This window comes from Anastrepha obliqua, chromosome 3 (genome assembly GCF_027943255.1).
Source record: "Anastrepha obliqua isolate idAnaObli1 chromosome 3, idAnaObli1_1.0, whole genome shotgun sequence".
Classification (NCBI taxonomy): domain Eukaryota; kingdom Metazoa; phylum Arthropoda; class Insecta; order Diptera; family Tephritidae; genus Anastrepha; species Anastrepha obliqua.
Window position 1 is genome coordinate 40,339,614 of NC_072894.1, and position 20,775 is coordinate 40,360,388.

A 20,775-nucleotide genomic window follows, 5' to 3' on the forward strand; every position below is an offset into this window, starting at 1 on the left:
AAGGTGGCGTTTAACTGCAGGCCCTCACATTTGAGGAAAATATTAAGCTCCACAAATAGGAGCTCAGCCCAACACTCAAACAAGGTGTAAGCGCCAATTATACATGTGTTCATATTCAGGAGTTCTATGGAAAAAAATTCCGGGGGACATTTTAACTCTCTAATTCATCAATAGATGGGCCCTTTTAGTCTCATTTGCGAGGAAAGCCCAAAAATACTTGTAACCGAGAGATATCAGGTTGAAATGTACCTTAAAAATAATTGTCATAAAATTCTATATTACTATAACTCCCTTAGACCCTTCTGTAAAATGACGTTATTGCTGAATATGATAATTAATTAAGTTTCAAATTTCTAATGTACTGAATTTAATAACACTTTTGTTACTTGTAAAAATATCAGAGATCTTCATCTTCTTCTTGATTAGCGCGAGTTTGACAAAATGCGCCAATCGTTTTTTTCTCGTACTAGCTGGCGCCAGATAAACACACCAATTGATGCCAAGTCCTTATCCACCTGATCTTTCCAACGCAGAGGAGGTCTTCATTCTTCCTTTGCTACTATCAGCTGGTACCGTATCGAATTCTTTTAGAACCAGAGTGTTTGTATCCACTTGGAAATGACTCAGCCAAAGAAGCCGCTGAATCTTTATTTGCTGCGCTATGTCCATGTCGCCGTAAAGTTCATACATATCATTGTTCCATCACGCACGATACTCGCCGTCACCAACGTGCAAAGGTCCAAAAATCTTCAGCAGAATCTTTCTCTCAAACACTCCATGGGACGCCTCATCAGATGCTGTCATCGTCCACGCTACTGCGCCATACGTTAGGACGGGCGTGATGAGTGTTAGTTTTATACGTCGAGAGGAGTTTACTACTCAATTGCCTACTTAGCCCAAAGTAGCTCTTGTTGGCAAGGGAGACTCCCCTTTGGATTTCAAGGCTGACATTGCTATCGTTGTTAATGCTGGTTCCTAGATAACTGAAGTCTCTCACAACCTTAAAATCATAACTGTCAACAGCGGCGTGGGTGCCGATACGTGAGGGGTCTCAAACCCAGCGCACCATTAGCTCGCTCTCGAACGGATGTTCACAAGCTACTCAGAAGATACTTGAAGTTGTGAGTTGCTTGGACCATATGCAGAAGAATCGTCCTGGTCACTCCCAAAATATTTATACATCAAAGACAAGTCGAATTTTTTAAAGGTTATAACATCAAACCAACAACGTTTTGTAGCTTAGATTATTGCTTATTTACAGCATGACCATATCCAGTCTGTGCGGTTCAGGATCCTTAAAAGGTTGTTGACATCTAAGCACACAGTTTTTCGAGACTCTCGAACAGCGGTTTGCCCAGGGTTAACATTCTGTCCTTTCAAAAGCCAGTTATGACTGCCGTTAGTCTCCAGGCGTCCCGTCGTTTCATGCTTATCAATATTCACGATTGCTTAAGGTTGTAGGTGGGCCATAACGTTCTGCTAATTTTGCATATCGCCTGGTCTCTAATCTACAATCCACGATTCGGAGGTATTTTAGGGAAATTGGATTTTTGACTACACCTACAACTTCTTCTACCCAAATGGTAAATAAGATGGCCATAAATACGGCAGGTGAGCTTCTTAGTAAGAGCTTTTTACGTTCATTTCCATGATATAATAAAGTGTTTCAATGTTTTTGGTTTTGTTCTTTTTTATTTTCGCACGATTATTATTATATTATATTACTAATCAGTAACGGCTAAAACATTTATATAAGAACACCTTTCTTAGCAGTTCGTAAAACCTATGCGTTATTCTACAGGGCTTTGTAATGCTCCAATAGTTTAAGTTTATTATGTTTACTAAAGGTAAAATTAATATTCGCATCTTATTTAGCTGTTGCACCTTTCTCCTTAGTCTCACTTGATACTGCAGCGGTTTTGGTGCTCGACGCCACCTTGCGTTGTGGTTTTGGTTTGCCTGGTGTTGCTTGGGTCTTAGTTGCAACTTTTACTACTTCTTTAACTTCTTTGACCTCAGCCGCAGCTGGTGCTGGTGCCGGTGCTGGAGGTGCAGCAGCGGGTTCCTCTTTCTTGCCATTCACCTCCTTGGCCTTGGGTTTTTCACTATAATTCCGTTTACAATTATATAATTTATTTAGAGTAAAGACATATTTTACACTAACCTTTCAATATCAATATTGAGCACCGATTCGTCTTCTTCTTCGTCATCTCGATCTTCTGGCCCAACTTCGCGTAATAAATCGCCCAAGTCCTTATCGACATCCTCCCAAAGCTTATCCTCAGCCCCTTCTTCACCTTCTTCGCCACCACTCTCGTGACCATTTTCTTCCGTAGCATTTTTATCCTCCTCCTCCTCTTCACCAAGTTCCTTTTCTTTCTTGATGGAATCCTTAGCAACATTTTCACTCTCTTTTTCTTCCTTTGCCTTTTCTTTTTTAGCTGCTTTCTCTTCTTCTTCCTTACTACGCAAGAACGCTTTGAGATGGGAGCGTAGTAGGCAATGCTTCTTGGCATATGCTTCTACAGAGTCACTTGCAACTGAGTAATGATTGCACAGTTCGCAAAAGTATGCATCAACTTTCTTTATGAACGATGCGCCCACGGGTTGACGTTCTTTGCTGTTGTCCTCGCCATCTGTACCACCTTCTGCCTCGTTCAGTAGAGCGTCCACATCCATATCATCTATTTCGTCAATTTCCCCTACCGAATCGACAGTTAAGAATTTGTTCAGATCAATTTCGCGAGTATCCTCATCGCTGTTGTCGCTATCCGAATCACGTTTGCGTGACTTGCGCTGCAATTTGAGATCAGATTAGAGTAATAATAAATTACTGTATACAAGAATATTTGAAGGAATTGCAGTTAAAGCCAAAAACATTTTAACAAAAAAATGCGAGAACTGAATTATTCCATATGTTTGGAGAGTTTTTTTTTTGTTATCTAATGGACCTTAATAAGTTGAGTGCGACCCCCGTTTCTGGCGACTGGCGTTGATCTTTCGCCGTGCCCGGCTGCGGACTCTGGAACCGACAGTATTAAAGTTAAACGATAAATGTAACCTGAATGAATGTAGTCAAGTTTTTATGAACTTTATTGAAGCATTCTAAGAAAAAGTATGGCTGGGACTTTCATATCTACATTTGTATAATTGTTTTTGTTAAATTTTTGGCTTTCTTAGAGCCAAATAATTTTGAATTTTCATCATATCAACCAGAACAGTATTTCGAAACTTTATGGATGTCTGATTCCTTTTTCTGTAATTTATGAACCATTTTTCCTTCCAGAAGTGGAAATTGTTCATGTACTCGCTGGGTCAGTAAATTTACCAATTGTCTCCGCAATTCCGTAACAGATATTTTTTGTCCGAAAGAGGATAATAATATTGAATTATCGCATACTTAAAAAGTGACCATTTTCTGCCGCCCCAGTGAAAAGGTCAGAAATATCGATGCCGCGTTCAACATGTTAAAATTTCTTTAGCAATTATTTAAGCAAACTTCAACACCGGTAATAATTCACTAACAATAACGTGGTATAGTAATCAAAAAGAGGCTCACCTTTAAGTGCTCCAAAGAACAGCGATGCGTTTCATAGAGCATTGGGCTCTTGAATGCCAAATGACATGTGGAACAGTATGGCATTAAGAACTTTTTCATAGTCTTGTGGTGCTCCGACAACTGATGTTTAGCCTTAGGTTGGCGATAATGCAAACGGCATAGGTGACAAAACTTAGATTCGTACTCCTCCTTCGAATTTTCTTCGATTTCGCGTTGTGCAGCACGCTGGCGAGCACGCAGACGTAACAAATGTGCCTTTTGTCGGAGCGAAATTTGTCGAATTGCATTCCGATGAGTACGACAGTACAAATGTTGTTGGTAATCCTATAAAAATGCAAATACTTTTAGAAATTTTTAAAATATAGTATATTTAAATAAGAACTCGCATGCTTTCAGGTATGAAAAATATTAATACTAGGGTACAGATGTGCATAATATATTCAATATATTTATATCCGGCCAAGGACTGTGGAAAATTCAAAACAATGTCCGGCCCTTGGATAACCAAATATAATAGGACTATGAATAAGTTCGTGCGGTTTTACAACAGATGGCGTAACTTGATTATTATTCCATCGATCCACATTTCCAAACATTCATTGGAGAGCTACTGTCGTAAGGCACAAACGTCAGTATAAGTTTTTTATTTGAAGCGTAAACAACAATATTTTTACCACACTTGAAAATGTCGAATTTCGTGCCAAATAATGTGTTTTTGCGGGGAATTCTTTAATATGAAGAAAAAAGCAGCCGAAAGTCATCGTATCTTGGTGGAAGTTTATGGTGAGCATGCTCTAGCTGAGCGAACGTGCCAGAAGTGGTTTGCACGCTTTAAAAGTGGTGATTTTGGCTTGGAAGACGAAGAACGCGAGGGTGCGCCGCCAAAGTTCATGGATACCGAATTGGAGGAATTGCTCGATCAAGATCCGGCTCAAACGCAAGAAGAGGTTGCAAAAACTTTGGGAGTTGATCAATCAACCATTTCCAAACGTTTAAAAGCCATGGGAATGATCCGAAAGGTAGGCCATTGGGTGCCGTATGAATTGAAGCCAAGAGACGTTGAACGCCGTTTTATGGCATGCGAACAACTGCTTCAACGGCACAAAAGAAAGGGTTTTTTGCATCGAATTGCGACTGGCGATGAAAAGTGGGTCCATTACGACAATCCAAAACGTCGGGCAACGTATGGATACCCTGGCCATGCTTCAACATCGACGTCGGCGCAGAATATTCATGGCCTGAAGGTTATGCTGTGTATCTGGTGGGACCAGCTGGGTGTTGTGTATTATGAGCTACTGAAACCGAATGAAACGATTACGGGGGATGTCTACCGACGACAATTGATGCGTTTGAGCCGAGCACTACGAGAAAAACGGCCGCAAATCGCCGATAGACACGACAAAGTTATTTTGCAACATGACAATGCTCGGCCACATGTTGCACAAGTGGTCAAAACATACTTAGAAACGCTCAAATGGGATGTCCTACCCCACCCGCCGTATAGTCCAGACCTTGCGCCATCCGATTACTATCTCTTCCGATCGATGCAACATGGCCTGGCTGACCAGCACTTCCGTAATTACGATGAAGTCAAAAAATGGATCGATTCGTGGATTGCGGCAAAACCGACCGAATTTTTCACAAAGGGAATCCGTGAATTGCCAGAAAGATGGGAAAAAGTAGTAGTAAGCGATGGACAATACTTTGAATATTAAATTTGTAACCATTTTACGTCAATAAAGTTTCAAATTTCGAAAAAAAAACCGCACGAACTTATTCATAGTCCGCTAATTTTATTCCTAGTCGTTTTTGTAGGACAAAAATCTCTGTAACTCGTAATCTAAGAAATATTAAAAAAAAAAAAATCTATATATTTCAATTAACTTGTTGTTGTTGTTGTTGTTGTAGCAGCATGAACACCCCACACATGTTCGAGAATGCTGCTGAAGTGGCAGTCTTTGGCCGGATATAAATCCGTCACTTTTGTTACGCAGAACCGACAGTCGTGGGAACCAATAAAGTTCCTCATTAACGCTGGCGGAACGAAACAGACTGTCACTTCAATATGGGGAGTTTTGTCCAAGAAAAAAAATCGGCATTCAGGCCGGAAAATAGAGATGACGAACTTGAAAAACTTTTATGGAAAGATCAGGTTTGAAAAATAAAACAAAACGCAGAAATTAGTGCAGTACCATCAAATCCATCCCCTATGATTGGCTTAGTATATCCAAAATACAAGATGGGTACTCATGCCAGTTCAAAGGCATTACTCGCCAAGAGTTTTCACAAGAATCGTACGTGATTTTGCCAATTTTCGTTTATTCGGACATACAAAAATCTTCCCATAAATAAACAAATTTTATGAAAGATGTAAATAAGAAATTAAAGTAATTTTGACATATTTTTGAAATGTAAAAGTCTGATTAAAAATCTTTCATCTTAAAAAATTGTTACCGAATTCTGTTTTCCAAGTTGTAACATTCTTTAAAATAGACATATACATACTTAACATATACACACATGCTCGTATATATTATACAAGCATTGCATACAATACAGAAATAAATAAAAAAAGGGTATAACTTACTAGGTAAGTGAAGCAGCTCATGTGACAGTGAATGCACTTCAGATTGACGCGTGAACCAGTGTTCCGGGGTTTGTAATCATCTCGTCGCGAGCTATGCACCTTCTTATCCTTTTTCTCAGATTCATCATCGCTGTGGTCGTCCTTCTTACGCTTATCTTTGCCTTCTTTACCCTTATCCTTGTCCTTCTTCGAAGACGATGAACTCTTCTTGGACTTATCCTTTTTGCGATCTTCATCATCCTTCTCTTTTTTCTTACCTTCTTTCTTTATATCTTTTTCACCACTTTCCTTTTCTTTATCAGCATTCGCATCACCTGCTGCACCACCTTCAACTTCGCCATCACCACCTTCTTCATCTTCATCATCCTTGTGATCATCAGTTTCTGCTGATGAATCCTCACCCTTTTTACTCTTTTTTGCCGACTTAGATTCCTCTTTGATATCGTCTCCTTCATTATCTTCATCATCGTCATCACCATCATCATCCTCACCTTTTTCGGCTTCATCACCCTTTTCAGAAGACTTGGCCCGTTTACTACTGCTACGTTTTGACGATTTCTTCTTAGTATCGGAGTCACTCTTGCTATCATCCTTATCACTGTCGTTGTCTTTGTCATTATCCTCTTCGTCATCTGATGAATCGTCCTTCTTGGTTCGTGAACGGCGTGGACTCTTCGAACGACGCATTATCCTGCGGCGACGTAATGAGCTATTTTTTGTAGCGCAAACGCAAAAGTGGTATATTAATTGATGAGCAAAGTTAAGTTGTACTTTCTGATGCTAAAAGTTTTTTTTACAAAATGCTTCGAGTGGAAAATCAATCAGCTGCTTTTGCATATATGCATCAAACACACACGACTCTCGATTTTTAAGCTGTTGCACATCATTGCCGCTTTGGTTATTCAGAAATGAGTCAAAGAGCAATGAATTCAGCAGTTTAAGATAAAAATACAAATAAACCCCGGGCTGTAATAAGTGTTTCAAAATGAGTGTTTTCAGCTTTGAACTGTTACAACGTCTGTTGCAACATTGAAGAGTTCCTTATAATTTATGCGTTGGAAACGTAGGTATGCATTGCAAATTATTTGCAGTGTTTGTTTGAAAAGTATGAATTCTAAATAGAATAAGTTTACAACCAAACCCAAACCACATACGCTGATATTATCCTGCGTACTTCGATTTTATATTTTTGTCTTTCATACAGTTCCATAGTTGGTTCAATAAATATTAAGTCCTTTTACTCAGCCTCAAGACATTTTAATATAACTCAACTCACAACAACTTAACTCGAGTCAACTCAAATGCAATTATGCAGTTTGTTCTGTTTTTCTAATTACCTTGTAAGGCGCTGTATTTTAATTACACGCGCACGATCTTTTTGTTGTGCATACAACAGCTTTCGGCGCATAATGCGTAAATCGTTTGATTCATTCCGGTTGTTGCGAATGATGCGCACACCGCCCCTTAGCATAGTGGTGCGCATACCCCCACGATATGATGAAATATTACCACGAGCTCTTGAAACGTAACCGGAGCGTATGGGACGCTTTTGTATGCCCATCGGTGATGAACGGTGACGGCTGGTATTTGCGGCAGAGTCATCTCTATCGTTACGTGAATTCGTACCGCGATACGAATTGCTAGATGTATTGGCGCCACCGGTACTACGGTAGGTCGATGTTGTTACTGACGAGACCATTGGTGGAGGAGGGGGTGGTGGCGTGCGATTACCACGTCCTGTTGATGAGTTACGCCGATAGTCCTGTTGACGATGATGAGGATGTTTTTGTTTTATGTATTCTTAGAGAATTAACTATACACGGTTTTGAGCACTTAGATTCTGTCAATTATGTATTTAAATTTTTGTGTGGTTTTAACATGAGTTTTAATTTTATATTGTTTAGGAATTGGGTAAAAAGGGGAGGTATCACTGCGGCATTGGCAAATCTCCTAAAAAGCTCTTCGAGACAATAAGATACACATAATCGATATGGAAATCGTTGATATCATCTTCAGAAAGTATTGTTCTATTAAATTTTTGTAATATATGAATGCTTATGGGGAGCATCGGAGGAATTGATTTACCTCTATAGTTGATAACAGCTCAAAATAAATATTTATATTATTTTATTTAAATGCGTCGTACATATATCTCGAACCCAATTAAATTCAATAAATCGACGATAACATTGGCGTCGTTGCTCTATAATCAATACTTGCGATCAAGAGCCTTAGTATCTTTGGTCGAAATCGCCCAACTCTGCCACACAGCAATTGCAGAGTTTCTCTCTTTGAACGCACTCTGTTCGCTTTGGTGGCAAAGTTATAGAATTTTCTCAGTTATTGTGGCTAATGGCTTATATTTTGGTTTCACGCCTTTCGAAATTCGACCTTTCTAAATAAATTTCTATTCGTGCATAAATATACATAAAATTTCATGTTAATAGGCAAGATTAATTAACTAGAAGGGAATATTATTAATCCCTGTTTAAATAATTTCTTAAATTATTCCTGTATTGCTTAGCATTTTACTTACATCTTGTCGTGAGCGCTTCCTATCATCAGTACGTTCGCGCGAAGTATCCTATAAAATGTAATTCTTATTAAAACTTTTACAGATGCGGAATAATGGAACACCCAAATATTGCTCCATTATAAACGAGTTCATGTAAATGTATACGTATTTAATGGATATATAATAAATATCGTCGCCGCCGCGGTAGAAGTTGCTAACTTCACCTTTAGGTTAAATTAACTCACTCCGTTTTTCCATTTATAAATTAAAAGGAAGCGAATTTTTTTTTTAATCAAGAGTATGAACAGATTATTTTGAAATTCTTAGTATGTAGTTGTTACTTAATAATGTTTTTCCCAGATCTACTGTCCGATTTTAATAAGAGTTAGCGTCTTATACTGCGACGGCGCCGTTATAGAGCATTGTTAGTATACTTACGCGATAATTTCTCTTATGCCCAGATTCATGACGACTTCCACCGGCAGAACTATTATTGAAGCGATCCCTGTTGCGATCATAATGCCCACCGCTGCCACTCGCTCCAGAATTATAGTTGTTATAACGTGAATTTCCTCCACTACTGTTGTAACTATGATTGTAGCCATCACGCCCACCAGACCTTCCGCTTGAATTTTGCATGCGTCCATAATTGTTACTACGATAATTGTTGCCACCACGGCTGGAGCCCGAGCCTCGGGAATTATATCCACCACGTCCGCCACGCATTTTAAATGTAGCTGTAATTCAATTTTTATGTATGTATGTATACACAAATTCTATTCAAATATGGATACATATGTTGGTACAGTCTTCGTAGATAAGGTTCACCCTGTTAACCCCTAATTCGACCGAACCGGCTAGAACGCTTAAAAATCGATCGCACGAGGCGCTAACAAAGGCTTCTAGTATATCTTGCATAATACTTACACTAGAGCTGTCTTAAATCTTTTCTTTTATAAATTTCACTTGGCTTAACCTTTAAATCAAATTTTTTTATGATAGCAATCGTACTATTTCACTATTTATTCACACTTCTTCACGAGCTAAAAACTTTTCACACAATGGCGTCCGAAAATTTTAGCGAAGTAGAATGAAACATAGAGTGCAGCCAAGTCGTGTATTGAACTTATCGATATGTAGGAAGAGGAAAAATTATAAAGTAGTGCCAAATTTACAAGCGCGCCCCCTATAAGTTGGGCATAAAACCTTGTTAGAATTTCAATATGCGTGCTTATTCAGACGTTAAAGATTATTATTATTAAATTATTAGTATTTATATAATAATATTGTAATTGTAACTGGTAATCATATAGAGTGATAAACTACAGATAAACTTAAAAATATGTAAAAATTATTAATTTTATAAATGAATTGTCAAAATTTATATGAAAAACTATTTAAGCAAAGTTTATAAGTTTATCAAAAAATGTTTGTGCTTGTATGTATGCAGTCAGGGTTGTATCTTGCAGGTTGCCAGCTAGTCGTACATAAAAAGTAAACGATTACAATGGACGGCATTTTAAAATGAATGAATTAAAATTAAAAAGAAAATGTTCATGTAACCCAAAATAGTCAACCACAAAATAGTAGCAGGAAAGAAAAAACCGCAATAGCATGTATTTTGTTCTTACTAGAATTCTCTAGACAACAACAAAGTAAAAGCTAAACACAGTTTGACAATTTGACAACACAAAAGCTATAAAAAAAGTAAATTTACCTGCTCTACTGTTACTGTGACAAATCCTTGCTGGTTCAAATTCATTGGCGTGTTAGGTCAAGCTCCATTTATTGCGTGTTAGCTCAAGCTCCTTCTTCTATTTGTCGTGCGGGTCTTGGTGTTGTTCCATAAATCGAGGGCCCTACAGACCTCGGAATGGCAGCTTTTCATAACAGAAATACATTCGGAGGTTTTCCTTTGCTTGCAAAGCGGCGACTGCTATTAGAAAAAACGAAAATAGACCACCAACTTGCACACGATTTTTCGTTGGATTTTAACTGCTCATCGCATCTTGAAAATGAAATGACTTATCAACTTTCTTACGGTCCACGTTATAGCTTTACACTCACAAAATATTTGACAAATCTCAAGAAGGGCAAAACTTGAATATATAAATGTGCAGTAATGAATCCGGTTATTTCCCTTCCGTACAGCGCCATCTGTAATTTGCCTAATTCAACATAACTTATCGTATCAAATACAGTGATGCCAGGCTTTCTCAATAAAATTTCCCACAAAAATCGGGGAAAATTATTTACCTGTCCATGGAGTATTGAGTACTGATGGTGACGTCTTTAAAACACTGTTCCTTAATTTTTCGCGATTTTGACAAGTCTGACGTTATCTCTCCTCGCAATACAAAACAAAAAAAAGGAGGAGAAATTGTATGTTCGTGAAAATTCAGTCAACGGCTTGGTAGTGTCGTAATTTGTGAGATTTAAATTTATCAAACTAATGAAAACGAAGTGCTGTGCATTAAATTGTGAAAGCACAAATTAATATAAAGCCTCCAAATGCAACTGTTTTCCGTTTTCATGCGGAGAGTGTGTTTGTGTATAATTTCCTGTGTGTGGCATTTTTTCTGTATTCGCCTACTCTTCTTCTTCACGGACAGGTAATTCCACTTCCTTTTGTTTGTACATACATGGAGCCTTACGATACAGCGAATTCGGAAGGCGCAACCTTGTGTTGTATCATCCTTGGGGGAAATATGTATTTAAGAAGCTGGTGAAAATTCACACGTATTCAAACCAAATCGCATTATTAATAGTGTTGCCAACTTTTGAGTCTGAGAAAATCAGCAATGTTTGGAGAAAAAAGCGTATTAACGTGCTGAAAATAGCAATTTTTTTATCAGCGAATACTTTTATCATAATATTGTAGTGGGTATTTAACAAAAGCACAATACTTTATTCTATACAAAGAGTTTCCCTCTATACATTTACTATGGCCAAGTTATTTCAGAAATACATTCCAAAAGTTGTACAAAAATACAAGCCAAAGGACTCTTAGAATTCGTATTTTTTAACAAGCACCCTTGGTGTGAGTTTGACAGGTGTGATGGTGTTTTGCTTGAGCGTATTGGCTGGGTTACTAGACTAAATTAGAATTTTTATGGTAGCATTAAAAACAATTGAATACCGAAAAATGCCAAATAATATCTTTGACTTGGAAAATTTACAATAACAAACAGTTTTAATATATTTCCTAGCTATAATAATTTTTTTTATTCAGAAATATTTGAATTTCTACGTAATTTTTAAGATTTTCCGATACGATTTTCTATGAAGTTTATCATTTTTTATGCAATCATGTTACATGAAAAAGCATTTTGAAATCAGGTAATCTCAGCTGTGGGCATTTTTTAAAAACCAACTGAGAGTGTTTTCACTTATGCATCTGTACAATGATTTCAAATAGAAATATTAAGTAATAAAATTTACTTTGAGATAAGCCAAGATATTCATAAATATGGCTGAGTGGTTATGGTCGACGAAACATACGTCATATTGGACCAGTGCCTTAAAAATGCTTGATTTGCCAAGCCATCTGCCAGTGCGGTACGAAAAGCAAAACGTTCATTATCATGGACATTATGAATAAAGAAATTTATTTGAAGGAATGTTTACAAAAACGTTTGCGGCCATTCATAAAATAACATAAAGACTCAGTTCTTATCCGACTTCTGTTCTTATCCGATCTAGCATTGTATCACGGGGTAAATAGCGTTCGAAAAGACCCGAATCCACCAAAATGTCTACAATTGCGAACCATTGGACAATATTGAGCAAACTGAAAAAAAAAAAATAAAAAATCAACTTCAGTTTAAAATGAACTGGCAGAGAGCAGCAGATACCGCAACAAAAACTGATGCCCACAACCATTTTTTTATAACAAAGAGAATTGACATGCAGTTTTTGTTTAACATACATTCTGTCAAAAAAGTACCGGGAATTGTTCAATAAAACGCAAAATAGATGCTTAATCATCACAAATTTTTTGGCTTTAAAATAGGCTTCATTCGAAGCAATACACATATGCCAACGATTAGTCCAGTCATCAAAGCACCTTTTAAACTCGTTTGAAGAAATCTTCTTGCAGCTTATTCAGTGAATTCTCCATAATGGCCCCTATCGACTTACAATATGAGCCTTGTGAGTCGGTGCGGTATCATGGTGCAAGATCCATGAGTTTCCTTTCTACAAATTGGGCGTTTCTTACGCACATTCTCTTCATTCTCTCTCAAACGTCGCATAACTTCCAAATAATATTCTTTATTTACCGCAGAACCATTTGTAACGAATTCCAAGTGCATAATACCATGAGAAAACGAGTAGCGTCACTTTTGACCGACTTTGACGTGATTTTTTGCGTTTCGGCTCATGTGGATAGCGCCACTCAGTCGCCTATTGACTTGTTTGCATGTCAAACTTATATACCCACATCTCATCTCCTGCTATGATGCGGACGTTGGTTCCGAATTCACTTGCACAAGCATGTCTTCAGCCATTTTCTTCCGATCAATTTTTTGAAAGAAATTCAACTTTCTTGGAACGAGTCGAGCAACCACGCGTCTCATGCCCAATTGATGGTGTAAAATATTGCGAATTGATTCGTGAGATACGCTTAGGTCATGTGCTACCTGCCTCAAATTTAAATGATAGTTTTCCAGCACTATTTCCTTGACTTTGTCGACGTTTTCGTCCGTTGAAGACGTTGATGGGCGACCAGATCGGGGCTAATCTTTCACGACTTCTCGGCCTTCCTCAAAAGCCTTATATCGCTCGTGGACTCATGTTTTTGATAAAGCACACTCGCCATAAGCTTTCTGCAACATTTTCAATGATTCGGCACACGAAATCCCGTTCAAAGTACTAAATTTATGACAAATTCTTTGTTCGATATTTTTATCCATAGTGGAAATCGCAGAGCACACCTGCGGTTGACTGATATAATATAATTAAATGCCAAAAACAAGCCAATTCACAGCTCACGCTCAAACTCTGCGACATTATAGAGGACAGTTGTACCAACATTCTAGCAAAAAACATTTAGACATATGTATGTGTAACGCGCGCTTTTTAAATGAAAAATTGCCGATATTTTTTTTTTTACAGAATAAAGGAAAAAATAAAAGACAAATTTGAGTTGATAGCTTATGCGAATTTGATGTTATCACGATTTTCGCCCGATCAATATTTTTCGTGTCTATTCTTTAGGTAATAAAAAAATAAACAGTGATTTCAATCTGTCATTTCAGTCTTTGATTGCAAACCATTTAGTACCCGCGTGCCACAGTATTTTCAACAATGGAAAAAATCAAGTATTAGTACAGTAGAAAGATGGGTTGCTGAATTTAAACGTGGTCGTACAAGCCTTGAAGACGATCCATGTTAAGGACGTCAAAAAACAGCAACAACACTAGAAATCCTAGAAAAAATGCAGAAAAAAAACCTTCAAGTGACTAAAAGAGTTGTTAGCAGAAGCCCTAGGCATCTCACTGGGCAGTGTAAGCAATATTTTGACTGAAGGGTGGGGTTTCATAAAGTTGTGTGCACAATGCATGCCGCATTCGCCAACAATGGAACACAAACACAGTTGAATGCGACTTTCTCAGCAACATTTACAGCGTTTTCGAAAAGATAAAGTGGTTTTTATGCAACGATTCATCACTACGGATGAGACTCGGACCTATCAGCATGATCCAAAATCCCAAAGAGTAGTGTGAACCTGGTTCTTCGGCTGTGAAACGAGTTCGTGTCCAGAAATCGGCCGAGAAGGTGTTAGCATCAGTTTTTTGGGATGCGAAAGAAATTTTGTTAGTGGATTAGTTGCAAACTGGTAAAAAAATAAATTCCGAATATTATAGTAACCTTTTAGGCCAACTGAAGAAAAAAATTCGTGAAAAAAACTGGGTCAGTTTGCAGAAGAAAAAAATGATGTTTCATCAGTACAATGCACCGTGTCACAAGAGCACTTTGACAAGGGCTAAAATCCATGATTTAAAGTTCGAATTGTTGGAGCCTCCACAGTATTCACCAGATTTGGCCCCTATCGATTCCATATCTTTCCATACCTAAAAAAATCATGCGTCGAAAGCGTTTTTTTATCAAATTATGAGGTCATAACAGATGTGGCCGCGTGTTTTGCAGCCCTTCCAGACTCTCACTTCACTTCTCAAATCATCAAATAAGAGTTTCAATACATCCAGATAATCTGCATTTTTTGTTATATATTCAGTTTTTATAGACACTGGCTGAACGGGTTTCCTTCAATTCTTGTGTACGACAAGACGACCAAGAATATGTATAAATGTTGTCTTCCACAAGCGAAAGGAAATCGCATTCGTGATAAGATGTATGTATGTATGTATATACATATCTGCATAAGTTAATGTAGAATACGTGAGCAAATGTTTACTCAATTCTTAACTGCTATATTTGTCTAAAGGTATGTACATACATATATGTGTTTAGTACGTTTATCATTCGATATATGAGCACTCGGTTGAGTGAAGTCAAGAACATACTTAACCCAAAGCTTTAAACAATTTGAGGCTTAAAACTTTAGAGGCGAAAGTGTTACTGCAAAATAGTTAAATGTGGATATTTTACCATTTAACATTTACGCATTTGCTTATGCAAAGTACACCTGCAGCTTAACAAAAATCGCCAAAGCAAACAAACATACAGAAGTAGTAGAAAAGGTATAATGAAGTATTACGAATTCGAATTCCAAGTAAAAAGCAAATAACCCTTGCAGTGAAAATTCCAAATTACTCAGCAAACATTGTAGTCCATGAACTGGTATTTGATGGATGAAGTTTTAATAGCTCGATAGTGACTATAATTCTAACAGTTCTAAATTACCAATTACAAGTGCAAAACTAATATTGCTAAATATTTAGAATCTTGATGCTTTTCCACAAATCGAAATACCTAAGGTTTTGCGGCTCCTGCGAAAGGCAAACGTTTTTTTATGAGGAGCTTTTTCATAGCAGAAATATACTCGGAGACTTAACATTACCTGCCGAGGAGCGATCGCCATTAGAAAAAACTTTTTCTGCAAATTGGTGTTTTGTGCCTGGAGTTTTGAACTTGTGCACTTCCGAATGGTACCAACCCATTCGACTACAACAGCCGCTATTACTGCAAATACATGCTTCAAAAGATACATAATGAACCAGTTTATTAACTTCCTTAACACTCATGCATTGGCTTGCTAGTTTGTTAACTGGTATGATGTAGATTGATAGGCTCACAATTGACATTTTGTAGACATCGCCTTCTTAAAAATACCATTTGCTAGCATTGAAAACAGAAGCCGAATGTAGTTTAGAACTAAGTAGTAGACTTGACTGCAGGGATACAAGAAGCCGTACTAAGCGATGATGAATAAACTAAGTAAATATGTACATTTGTATATATAGGGTGGGCCATGTAAAATTTGCTTTTTGAATCGGCTATAAAAAAAAAGTAATTAATATTTTTTCAAACTTTTTTTTTTATTTTGAAGATTGAACATTGTCATTTATGAATGAAAAATAAAAAATAGTTTAAAAAACTTAAAAACACGCTTTTATTGCTAATCGAACTAAAAAGTAGAAAATAAATTTTAATGACAAAGAGACCTATAATGAAGTAATAGCAAATCGAACGATCAGTCATAGTCAACTACCTCAGAACAGAATTATAACAAACAAAGAAATATAAACAAATCCCACGCTTTTAACTCTAATTTGAATTACTTTATTTGTATCTTAATTTGTGTTATAATTCTGTTCTGAGGTAGTTGACTATCGTTCGATTTGCTATTACTTCATTATAGGTCTCTTTGTCATTAAAATTTATTTTCTACTTTTTAGTTCGATTAGCAATAAAAGCGTGTTTTTTAGTTTTTTAAACTATTTTTTATTTTCTACTTTTTAGTTCGATTAGCAAAAAAGCGTGTTTTTAGTTTTTTTTTAAACTATTTTTTATTATGAATGAAAATTATTATTATCATTGCAGTCAGTGAATAAATGATTCGATATATTCGTGTTATATTCAATTTCTTTCTTATCGACTGTGAGTCTAAAACTATGCAGTTATCGGCCGTGATAAAAAAATAATCGGGATGAAGAACTTATTTCGTGGAGGGAGCCTGAGAAGCTGATTTACAAGAATAAATAAAGATTTTTCATTTTACACCCAAATTCACCTTACTTTTTGCCCACAGGTAAAAAAAGAAAATATTAATCCTGGCAATCCTACTAAGGATAATGGAAAACTTTTATCAAATTATTGCATTGTCATCGGTCCTTGATAGGTGTGCAATATTCCAAGTCGATCCGATTTTTAGAAGCCAGTGAAAATTAAGCTCAAAGATTCGGTTACATACATACATAAATACATACATACATACAACCCAAGCTAATAAAAGTGTGTTAATAATATCGTTTAAATGACTGCCACGACTGGCTTTACAGTAGGCCATTCGATCAACCCAATTTTTAAGCACATTTTCGATTGTTTGGGCTCCAATTTCATGAATGGCAACTTCGATTTCGTGTTTTAAAGCATCAATCGTCTCTGGATGGTTCGCATAGCATTTGTCCTTAACGGCTCCCCACAAAAAATAGTCCAACGGTCTTAAATCACAGCTCCGAGGCGGCCAATTGTTATCGGAATTTCGGCTGATTATTCGGTTTTCAAAAACGGTAGCCAAAAGTTCGAGTGTAACTTTGGCAGTGTGACAAGTTGCACCGTCCTGTTGAAACCAAATGTCGTCCATGTCATCCTCTTCAATTTTTGGAAACAACTCGTTGAGCATGTCACGGTAACGCTCGCCATTTACTGTAACCGCGGCTCCTCGCTTATTTTCGAAAAAAATGGCCCGATGATGCCGCCAGACCAAAAACCACACCAAACAGTGACTCGTTGTGGATGCATTTGCTTCTCTACAGTAACGTGTGGATTTTCTGAGCCCCAAATCCGACAATTTTGCTTATTGACGTAGCCACCGATGTGAAAATCAGAAAAGAAGAAGAAGACTCACCACTTTGGAAATAGGTTTTCAATATTTCCCAATTTTGTTCAAGCGTATAGCGTCCCATTTCGTAAATGTCAAGCCTTTAAGTAAATTATGAACACATTTGACATGTCATTTGTGTTACCATTCTCAAAAAAATAGGTGGTTCAAGAAGCAAACGCTATATGGCCCACCCTGTACATCAGTATGAAAGGCGTGCATGGAAGGCTATTCATACATACATACGTGCCATTTGGATAGGAAAGTTACATACATATGCATGCACGTATGTGAAAATTGTAAAAATAGGAGTTGTAAAAATTGAAGGCCTGTAAGTACTATAATTCCAATGCAAACGAATGTTTGTGCTCGTGCAAAGAAGTGGAAGGTACTATTTTAGTAAAACTGGTTTACGAATAAGTCGAAATATTAGATTACCTTTTGAATGGCTATGTAAGAGGAAAGTGGATATCTGTGCTTTCAAATGCATTTGCATGTGTAGATACGCACACATACGTATGTTTACCTGACTCTGCTACTTTAGTGCATCAATAGCGTGTTCTTTTCTTGTAATAATAACTGTAGTCAAGGCACATTGAGAAGGTAGAAGCAATAAAGCAAGTGATTTAATGTTTTTCACTATCTACTCTGCCTTTTAATAATCAAATTTTGTTTAAATTATTCTAAACTGGCAATTTGCCACTCGGCCCGAAAAGCTCTATTAACTACTTACACATGGAGTCTGAGGTTTTCTGAAACCTTTCCTCAAGTGTTTAAGGTACAAATACGAGTATTCCCCTCGTGGCGGTCGCTGAAATGAAACACCAAATGATTGAAATGCCTTTTCTAATAGCGGTCGCCTCTCATGAGGCAGTGGCAAACCTTTGAGTGTACAGGTCTGTTCATGAAGCAAATACAGGGTTTTTTAATAAAAGGGGTTATTTTGATATTCACAAAAAAATTCTATTTTTTAATATAAATGATCGGATGCTTATTTCATTATAAAGAGGAAGGTATGCGCTTCATAGTGGAAAATAACATCAGGTAAATGACCACCTCGACCACGTTTACAGGACAATATCCTTTTCATGAAATTTTCCTGGGCTTTTGACGTAGACCTTCTCTTTCAAGTGGTCTCAAAGAAAAGAGTCACAAGGTGTTAAATCCCAACATCTCGGTGACCAATTGTGATCACTTCTTCGAGAGATAACATGGTCCGGAAACTTTGCCCGTAAAAGATCAATGGTTTCGTTGCTTGTGTGACACGTAGCGCCGTCTTGTTGAAAATAAACGTTGTCCAGATCAATACCATTCAATTCCGCCATAAAAAATTGTTAATCATCTCTCGATAGCGCAATCCGTTCACCTGTAACACCTGTTATTGGAAAACCCTTTAGTTTGTAACAATTGTTACAAATTATCACGTTTTGGTGTTCATATATCCAAAAAACTGGCAAAGTAGGGGAAAGTGAGAGAGCAAAATGGCATTTCATTTTCAGGGGAAGTTAGAAGTGTTTACTGTATAAATTTTTACTAGTAGAATTTGCAAGTGAGAAAAACAGCTAATCGCAAAGTCATCATACACAATAATTAAAATTTGCGAATTGGGTCAAAGTTGTAAATGTTGTAAAAGTGCACAAAAGCTTTTTAATAGAAAACTCAGCTCTGGTCGGATAATCATAGAACATACTTTCGGCATTTTGAAGAAACGTTCTAGGCAGCTCCATTACTGCAAGCTACGAGAGCTGGAAAACATTTGCCATTTTGTAAGGGCTTCGTGTGTTTTGCACAGTATTGCAAAAGAAGACGATTTGGAGTTTATTTCTGAGATGTCTGCAGATACATCTGATGAACTTACAATCCATGACGAAGTTTCCACAAGAAATGAAGTGAGGATCCTACTAGCCTTGAAATACAAACATATCGTCAAAATTTATGAATGATAAAATCAAAAATTAGGAGAAACCATTAACGCGAAAAATTTATAAAAAAAAAAATCCGTGTATAGTGAGTAACATACATACATATACGAGGCGTGTTCAAAAAGTATCGCGAATTTTGTGTTTTCTTCAAAAAATATTTATTTATTCATTAATATCTATTTTATCCCCTTCAAAGTAATGCCCATGAGATATTGTGCACTTGTGCCAACGTTTTTTCCAATCTTCGAAGCACTTCAAAAAATCATTTTTTTTATCTTGTTCAGCTCCTCCTTCGATGCCGTCTTTATCTCGTCAATCGTAGCGTAGTGTCGTCCTTTCATGAGCCTCTTCAGTTTCGGGAACAAAAAAAGTCACAGGGAGCCAGATCTGGGAAATACGGTAGTTGTGGCATCATTAGTGTGTTTTTTTGGTCCAAAAAGTCGCGCACAAGCAACGATGTGTGAGCAGGGGCGTTATCGTGACGCAAGAGCCAATTTTTGTTATTCCACAAACCCGGGCGTTTCTGGCGGATATATATTATATATATGTATATATAATTGGCGCGTACACCCTTTTCGGGTGTTTGGTCGAGCTTCTCCTGGTATTTGTGGTGTGCGTCTTGATGTTGTTCTACAAATGGACTTACAGTTTTAAGCCGACTCCGAACGGCAGATATTTTTATGAGGAGCTTTTTCATGGCAGAAATATACTGGAGGTTTGCCATTGCCTGTCGAGGGGCCGATTTCTCGCGGATTGCTTAGCGCAAATTGCGGGTAACTTGCAAGTAATGTTCCTTATTGACCGTTTTACCCTGTGGCAAGAACTCATGATGCACAACGCTCCTGCAATCGAAGGAAACGGTAAGCAAAACTTTTACATTCGACCGAACTTGTCGCGCTTTTTTCGGTGTTGGTTCGTGCGGCAGCTTCCATTGAGATGATTGAGCTTTAGTTTCCACGTCATAATCATAAACCAACTACTCGTCACCAGTTATGACCCTCTGGAGCAAATTTGGGTCGTCGCGGACAGAGTCCAACATCTCATTAGTAATGTTCATGCGATGCTGCTTTTGGTCAAAATTGAACAGTTTTGGTACGAATTTTACGGCCCAAATCATTGAAAAAAATCGAATAGCACGAGCCAATCGATATGTTTAGGTCCTCAGCAACTTCTCTAACTGTGATT

The 20,775-nt window shown here is 37.4% G+C and overlaps 1 protein-coding gene across 1 annotated transcript; it reads right to left on the reverse strand.

The window, feature by feature from the left end:
- Nucleotides 1-1,684: 1,684 nt before the first annotated feature.
- LOC129240814 (zinc finger CCCH domain-containing protein 13-like) lies at nucleotides 1,685-9,748 on the reverse strand. The gene is made up of 8 exons (XM_054876815.1): nucleotides 9,589-9,748; nucleotides 9,100-9,398; nucleotides 8,683-8,730; nucleotides 7,484-7,908; nucleotides 6,147-6,855; nucleotides 3,560-3,883; nucleotides 2,165-2,796; nucleotides 1,685-2,105 (listed from the first exon to the last, which is right to left on the reverse strand). Exons 2-8 carry the CDS (start codon nucleotides 9,385-9,387, stop codon nucleotides 1,868-1,870), a joined length of 2,664 nt encoding a protein of 887 aa, XP_054732790.1. The 5' UTR covers nucleotides 9,388-9,398; nucleotides 9,589-9,748; the 3' UTR covers nucleotides 1,685-1,867.
- Nucleotides 9,749-20,775: the final 11,027 nt, after the last annotated feature.

Bases quoted from the DNA above. Each gene is read 5' to 3' on its own strand.
- LOC129240814 (XM_054876815.1), bottom strand. From the start codon at position 9,387: ATGCGTGGCGGACGTGGTGGATATAATTCCCGAGGCTCGGGCTCCAGC. The intron at 7,909-8,682 runs GTAAGTAAAATG...CATCGTCAACAG, and splicing joins GGAAGCGCTCACGACAAGAT to GACTATCGGCGTAACTCATC. The intron at 3,884-6,146 runs GTAAGTTATACC...GCATTTTTATAG, and splicing joins TGAGCTGCTTCACTTACCTA to GATTACCAACAACATTTGTA.